The 7,716-nt window shown below is 45.9% G+C and overlaps 1 protein-coding gene across 3 annotated transcripts; it reads left to right on the top strand.

The window, feature by feature from the left end:
• The first annotated feature begins 882 nt into the window (after positions 1-882).
• On the top strand, positions 883-7,524 carry CLP1 (cleavage factor polyribonucleotide kinase subunit 1). 3 transcript variants are annotated; one of them, XM_043973534.1, is made up of 4 exons: positions 883-1,032; positions 2,984-3,611; positions 4,800-5,467; positions 6,158-7,524. In XM_043973534.1, exons 2-4 carry the CDS (start codon positions 3,006-3,008, stop codon positions 6,162-6,164), a joined length of 1,281 nt encoding a protein of 426 aa, XP_043829469.1. In that variant the 5' UTR covers positions 883-1,032; positions 2,984-3,005; the 3' UTR covers positions 6,165-7,524. The 3 variants fall into 3 exon arrangements, with proteins under 3 accessions (XP_043829469.1, XP_043829471.1, XP_043829470.1); XM_043973535.1 differs by lacking the exon at positions 883-1,032 and adding an exon at positions 1,146-1,474; XM_043973536.1 differs by lacking the exon at positions 6,158-7,524 and having other exon boundaries at positions 4,800-5,918.
• Positions 7,525-7,716: the final 192 nt, after the last annotated feature.

Below are 7,716 nucleotides of genomic sequence, written 5' to 3'. Positions count from 1 at the left end.
AATCTTATCTCACTAAGGTGTGTGACCCTGGGCAAGTCATTTAACCCCAATTGCCTTAAATATCCAGGGCCATCTCCAATCATCCTGGTGTGTTGTATATCATCCCAGTGTATATCTTGACACTCCAGATAGCACAGTGAGGTTGATCACCTTGATCCAATTCACTGCAAGTCTTGACATCACCCTGACGTCATTCAAGAACCTAAGGACAAACAACAAGACTGCAACGTGCACAGTTGTTTGCACATTGTCTCTGCCATTAGATTGTAAGCTCCTTGAGAACAAGGACGGGTTGGTTTTTTGGTTTTGTTTTTTGATTTTCTTTGTAATCTCAGCACTTGGCACAGTCCCTGGCATAGAGTAAGTGCTTAATAAATGTTTGTTGACTTAAGTAGGTGTTAAAATGCCTGTTGACATGTTTCATTTAAAGCTGAAAGGTTCCTTAGCAATAAAAAAGTTGAAATTTATATAGGGCTTTAAGCTTTGCCAAGACGTCTAATGTGAGCTTTGTAGACCATCTAATCAAAATATGCCTCCCCAATTTCTCAGGTGGGAAAACAGATGTTATTTTCCAAGACCATACACAATTAGTAAGCCAATCAGGAGGTGAAATGAGCATCATGTGGGGGGGGAGGGGCTGGGAGGGGTTCGTTCCCCTTGAGCACCAAAAGCAAGAAAGTGCACTCAACCTGGGGAAAGCCGGGGCACACTGGGGAACTGCGGTGTGAGTGCGCATGTAGGTGGGAAAGCACGAAGCCCAGCAACAGCTGGCTGCTGAGGTGTTCCCAGCCAATCAGGAGAAAGGGATTAGGCCCCGCCCCTCACTACGTGCTCCGCCCTCCACGGCACCAAACAATCGGCCAGACTCCAACTCCCAGGAATCACCGCGTGGCTCAGGCGAAGGACGGACCGGAACCCCAATTCTCAGGAGGCTTCGCGAGCACTGCCGGAAGCGCTAGGTTTTCGGCCTCGTCTGGCTTCCTCTTCCCCGCGGAAGGGCCGCGAGGGCTCTGGTTTCCGGTGGGGCTCCCGGTAAGTGGCTACTCCATGGGGGGCCAGGGGTTTTCCGTGGGGGAAGCGGTGTGAGTTTTGCCCCGGGTCAGATGGACACGCTCGCGCAGTAGCTTGGGGAGCGCGGGGAAAGGGATGATCACCTTGGCTTCTGAGAAGCGAGCTCCTGCCAGGAGGAGGGGCTTCCCTCTGGTCTTGCGCTTTCACGTGACCACTGTCTTAGTCACGTGACCCGAGCCCCCGGCTTACGCGGGGAATCTGCGGGGCGGACGGCGAATTCAAATGCGGACGATCTTAGAGGCCGTTCTAGCCGAGCCTCATGCTAGCTAGATGAAACGGTCCAGAGGATGGGCACCGACTTACAGGCTTAGGGCTGGAAAAGGACCTTAGAAGTCATCTCGCCCATGCCCGTCACTCTGGAGATGAGAAACTGAGGCCCAGAGACGTTTAAGAGACTTCCCAGGTAATAAGAGTGAGGGAACTAGGAAAGGACGTGAGGCTCTTCCCCTTCGCAGGCCAGAGCCTCGTCCGCCACACCGTGTGAGCTGTTAGGACGGAGACGAGCCGATTCGTTTAATAAAACCTTTATTCAGCGTAGCGTTGGGGGAGGGGGGGTGTTCTGGTGTTGCCCTCGTGGCCTCCTAGAGCTGGAAGAGACTTTGGAGGCCAGTTAGCCCGACCCCATCACGGAGGTTACAGAGGATGAGTCCGAGGGCCTGGTGGCCGAAGTGACAAAGCTGGTAAATGGGAGACTGGCGATGTTAAATATATGTCTGTGTATGTAAGTGTGTGTATACACACACACACACACACGTTGCATATTGCCTTGCTTAGATCAGTGTTGAGCACAGACTGCTGGATAAATGCTTGTTGGTTAATTGGCTGTTTACATTTTATTAGCCTCTATCCTTGAGTTTACATTCTAGGATGGGAAATAAGTACACAAGGAAGTGTAATGTAGGATGTGGAGGGAAAAGAGATAATAACTACCAGCACGAAAATGTGTTTGATTACTTAAGACTAACAAAATCTTCTCTGATCTAATTTGATCTTAAGAACAGACATGTAAGGTTATTAGAATAGGTATTATCCCCCCACCCTTTGTTTTTTTTACAGATGAGGAAACTGAGGCTCAGAGAAGAGTTACTCGACTTGCCCAGGTTCCCACAGCTGTTGTGTCAGAGACAGAGATTTGAACCCAGGTCTTTCCAATTCCAGATTTAGCATTTTATCATTTCTGACATATAGGACCATAGATTTAGATTTACAAGTGAATGCTTTCTGTTTTTATAGCCATACTGGAGGTGAGGCTCTCAGTTGTGTTTGATACCTCTGCTTTAGCCAAACTGATACACTGAGAGCCTCACCTCCAGTATGGCTATAACTTTCCCGCTGCTGTGTCTTTACTTGCTTTCTTCCCTCAGCCTAGAATGTCCTTCCTTTCCTGGCCTGTTGAATTCCTGTTCACCTTTAAAATCCCACTCTAATTCTACCTTCTCTAAAAAAATCCTCTCTTCCTCCTCTTGGTAATGGCCTTCCACTCTGGATCCCACAAAACCTTATTTGGTAGCTATAATAAAAATATGAAAGATTACATCTTACAGTTTATCTGTGCTTGTATCTCTTTCTATGAGACTGAATTTTATGAGGGCAGGGACCCTGTCAATTAAAATTTATATCTCCTACAGGATCTAGCACAGTGGTTTATGCATGCAGTAGGGACTTAATAAATGTTTTTTGCAAAAGTAAATGATGGGGCAGCTAGGTGGCGCAATGGATAAAGTACTGGCCCTGAATTCTGGAGGACCTGAGTTCAAAGCCAGCCTCAGACACTTGACACTTAATAGCTGTGTGACTCTGGGCAAGTCACTTAACCCCCATTGCCCCACCAAAAAAAGAAAAAGAAAGGAAAAAAAAAAGTAAATGACGCATTTTTTCCTTCGTCCTCTAATATTTAACCTGTGTGCTTCAGAAACAGTGTCCCTGAAGAAAAGATGGCGGAAGAATCCAATGATGAAAAGAAACCAGTGGCTAAGTTCGAGTTAGAACGGGAGACAGAACTACGTTTTGAGGTGGAGGCCTCCCAGTCAGCCCAGCTGGAATTATTGGCTGGCATGGCAGAGATCTTTGGCACAGAACTGACTCGAAACAAAAAATTCACTTTTGATGCTGGTGCCAAAGTTGCTGTCTTCACTTGGCATGGCTGTTCTCTCCAGCTGAGTGGGCGCACTGAGGTGGCTTATGTTTCCAAGGATACTCCCATGCTTCTTTATCTTAACACTCACACAGCCCTGGAACAAATGAGACGGCAAGCAGAACGTGAGGAAGAACGAGGTCCTCGGGTGATGGTAGTTGGACCTACAGACGTGGGCAAGTCCACAGTATGCCGCTTATTACTCAATTATGCTGTGCGACTAGGCCGGCGACCCACTTATGTGGAGCTGGATGTTGGCCAAGGCTCTGTGTCCATTCCTGGAACTATGGGAGCCCTTTACATTGAGCGGCCTGCTGATGTAGAGGAGGGTTTCTCTATCCAGGCTCCACTGGTCTATCATTTTGGCTCCACCACTCCTGGTACCAACATCAAGCTTTACAATAAGGTAAGATCAGAATTGGTATAGAGAAAGGGGCTGCTGTTGGGGATGAAAACTGTGGGGATGCTTTTGGGCTGGTTAAAACCTGCTCTCATTCCATTTGCTCCCATTGTTGCTCGATGGCTTAATGATGTTAGCCATGCTTCACACATGCATGCTCGCACATGCAGCTGAGTTTGCTGAAAGCTTTGGTGAGCATAGTTTTGTTGGGTTGGCAAAGTTTATTCCACAGGTAAGTACATAATTCTTTGGAGTGGAGAAACTAGAGAATCATTTGGAAAATCCCTTGACTTCCAATCACATTTATGTAATATTTAGCTCAAAAACCATTGCTGCAAAGAAACTAATAGTCACCTTTTTTTTTGGTGAGGCAATTGGGGTTAAGTGACTTGCCCAGGGTCACACAGCTAGTAAGTGTTAAGTGTCTGAGGTCGGATTTGAACTCAAGTCGTCTTGACTACAGGGTGCAGTGCTCTATCCACTGCGCCACCTAGCTGTCCCTTCACTTTTTTGATATTTCTTACAATGCCTCCCTAAAAATCATCCTCTGATGCCACATTATTGTATGGAGGTGTCCCTGGCTTTTTGAATGCTCTGGCATGTTCTTACCAAATTAGAAAGCCTTTGAGTGTGGACTCAAGGGAAAAAAGTGGGAGGGGAAAGGGGTGTGATGGTGGTTATAAGTGTATTCTATATGTCTCTTGTCTGAGGATCAGCCTAAGCCAAGTTCTGAGAGGGCATTAGTAGGTTGGTCTCAGGGGTGTTGAATTTTGGGGTCTTTATTAAGTCCTGGAGGGTTTAAGAACTTGTCAGTGAGGGAAGTATTCCCACACAAATAAAATCATAAATCCCAAGACTTGAAGAAAAGTAGAAAGGATATTGGATATCCGACAAGAGAAATTGGGTTTGAATCCCAGCTCAGCCGTGGAATACTTGTGCAAAGTATTAAGGTATCTTGGGCAGGTCATCAAATTTGCTAGGACTCTGTTTCCTTGAATAGAAAACAGAAGGGTCAGACAAAACAATCCTTGAGAGCCTTTACATCATTAAAATTCTGATGATCCACTTAGGGGACTGAATGAAAATAAGTGGGCAGTGCTGAGAATCAGATGGAAAATTACAGCAGAACAGGGACAGAACAGTTATAGGTTTGAGTATGTGGTCCACTTCTCACTCTGATCCTTCCTTCTGCAGATCACATCACGCCTTGCCGATGTCTTCAATCAGCGTTGCGAGGTGAACCGACGAGCCTCTGTCAGTGGCTGTGTCATTAACACCTGTGGGTGGGTCAAGGGCTCTGGCTACCAAGCCTTGGTGCATGCTGCTTCTGCTTTTGAGGTGGATGTGGTGGTGGTGCTGGACCAGGAACGACTGTACAATGAGTTGAAGCGTGACTTGCCCCACTTTGTGCGCACCGTCCTACTCCCCAAGTCAGGAGGAGTGGTGGAACGGTCCAAGGACTTCCGCCGAGAATACAGGGATGAGCGTATTCGAGAGTATTTCTATGGCTTTCGAGGCTGTTTCTATCCCCACGCCTTCAATGTCAAATTTTCCGATGTGAAAATCTACAAGGTGGGGGCTCCTACCATTCCGGACTCATGTCTCCCTTTGGGAATGTCACAGGAGGACAATCAGCTGAAACTGGTACCAGTCACCCCAGGGCGAGACATGGTGCATCACCTCTTGAGTGTCAGCACAGCTGAGGGCACTGAGGAGAACATCTCTGAGACCAGTGTGGCTGGCTTCATTGTGGTGACTAGTGTGGACCTGGAGCACCAGCTTTTTACTGTGCTCTCTCCGGCCCCTCGCCCACTGCCCAAGAACTTCCTCCTCATCATGGACATCCGCTTCATGGATCTCAAGTAGGGATTTCTGCATGCGTCAGAGGGACCCTCCACAAACATCCACGGGGGGGGAGGGCTCAGGTGGTTGGAGGCTCCTGTAGCCAGAAAATCCTGGGTAAAACTGGTTTAGTGGGAAACAGATAGGCCACCTTTGAGAACTGTTGGCAACCCGACCCTTTGAAATTGTATTCTGCTCTTGGTTTATGACGGGTGACTTGGCCTCAGAGTAGGTCTGAGATGCCAACTGGGATTTTCAAAGACCCCGGGAAACACTAGCCCTACTTTACTATGTTACAAGGTGGCCCAATTATGTTCTTCCTTTTGGCTTTTTATCCCTAACTTATATTTCACACACTATCCTTTTGTCTCTGTCCATGGTGGGAGTACAAATTGCAGGACATCTTTCAGGGGAGTTGAAACTTTTAAAAAAGATTTTTCTAGTTTTAATAAATATTTTTGCAGCCCTTCACCCAAGAGTGTGTGATTGATTCTTAAGTGCTTGAGAGAGGGACAAAAATAAGAGGGTATGTTTCTAGTTGGTTAAGATTGTAACAATTCTGAAGTATTACCAAGAGAAAGGTCCTGCAAGAGACCCCTGATGCTCTGCCTTCTGGGCACAGAAGCTCTTAGCTTTGGACCTGTAGATCCCCTTGGAGTCTGGTTGGTGAGTTTATTGTGTTGGTTCTCTTTTCCTTTGCACTTGGCCAGGCGCTGAATCTGCTGTCGACACCAGCCTTACCGAGGACAATTCCAGAGGCAGGCAGTAAATGTGGGGGCAGAGTGTCAGATGTGCCTGCCCATCATCTTCAAGAGAGCTGCAGAGGAGAGTAAACAAACTATCTCCCCTGTTGCCTATCTTGATACTTGGAGCCAATCCTTGCTTCAAACTTCAAGGTAATTTAAGCCTTAACGTGGCAAAGAGCCAGACAGCCCATTCCTCTTGGAGAGACGGCTTCGTTCCTAGGTAGGACAACCTCATTTAATAGACAAGTCGTCAAGTGATGCTATTCCCTCAAACCCAAGATATCTGTAGGCACACCTCGGTCATCTCTGTACAGTTCCCTCCCCGTTGATCTCAAAGGAGCCCTATACCTTGCCATGTATGGCTATGAGATGATACACTTTGAAACAACATAAAGTGTGTTCTACAGCATTATTCTTTGATGGCCTCATAACAAAAGTTGGGACTTAGTTCAAGGATCAGTGGATTGCTTTGCTATTTATGTTAAAATGTCAAGCTGAAGCTTAGATTTATCTCTGTGTCATAACATTTGTGGCATGTGCCCTATAGAAGCTGCTGGAGATTTATGGATTATATACTAGATATTGTGCGTGAAATAGCCAGTGCTAGCTACATACATAACAGGTGCTCAATAAATTTCGGCCAATGAGGATTCTTTTTCCCATAGCAATTTCAGCCATTCAGCCACTTATTCCTTTTCTAATTTGTGGAGATCTTGCACTTCAGGCCTCTTGTAAAACTGGGGAGCTGGCCATCCTGCTAAGAGCTGTCTTTAGGAAACACTTCCCTCCAGAATGGGGGTGGGAGTGCTGGGGGAGCGGGGTGGAATGGAATCATTTTTACATTTGGCCAGGTGGTGTCAGTATTGCTAAATTCAGGACTCCTTGTCTGAAACAGTGAAAAGTTGTTAGGAGTTAAGGGAATACCAAATTTTTAAAAGGACATTTTTGTTTTTATGTGACTTCCATGCTGAATGCATCCCTCCCCCATACTTCCTACCTATATTCTCTTAACAAATAAATGTTGTTTTTTGGGGGGTGGGATGGTGAATAGCCGAGTAAGTCTTAAAGCCACAGACAATCAAAAAAGAAAACTGAGAGCTGAAATTGACATGGATCCTAGGGAAATATTCCAAAACACTCTGAAGCACTTTGTGGATGGAAATAATAATAATGCCCTCTATTTCTTAGGTACTTTCTATTTATTTTCTATGGAGCTTAGTGGGCTTAGTTTTTTCCTTAAGATATTGGTGATTATTTGGAAGAAGGGTAAACAGAATCTTGAAGGTTCTTGGGGAGAGATCTTAAGCCACATGAATTAAATGCAAGAAGGAAACGAAGTCCTGTTGTATCCCCTTGACCATGCTACCTAATGCTGAAATATTAGTAAGGACCTGGAACCAATTAAAACTACAAATTTGTAGTTGAAAAAAATGAGGAAACGGATTTGCCCAAGGGCTTACATATCTATTATCAAAAGCGTGATATATACAGTGTTTGCCATATTGCCAAAAGGGAATGGCTTC

The sequence above is a fragment of the Dromiciops gliroides genome, chromosome 6 (assembly GCF_019393635.1).
Source record: "Dromiciops gliroides isolate mDroGli1 chromosome 6, mDroGli1.pri, whole genome shotgun sequence".
NCBI lineage: Eukaryota > Metazoa > Chordata > Mammalia > Microbiotheria > Microbiotheriidae > Dromiciops > Dromiciops gliroides.
This window is presented reverse-complemented; position numbering and strand designations above follow the sequence as displayed.

What these genes read in the sequence shown, in the direction of transcription:
- CLP1 (XM_043973534.1), top strand. Translation starts at nt 3,006, where the DNA reads ATGGCGGAAGAATCCAATGATGAAAAGAAACCAGTGGCTAAGTTCGAG. An exon ending in ACATCAAGCTTTACAATAAG is followed by an intron (nt 3,612 to 4,799) that starts GTAAGATCAGAA and finishes TTCCTTCTGCAG; the next exon opens with ATCACATCACGCCTTGCCGA.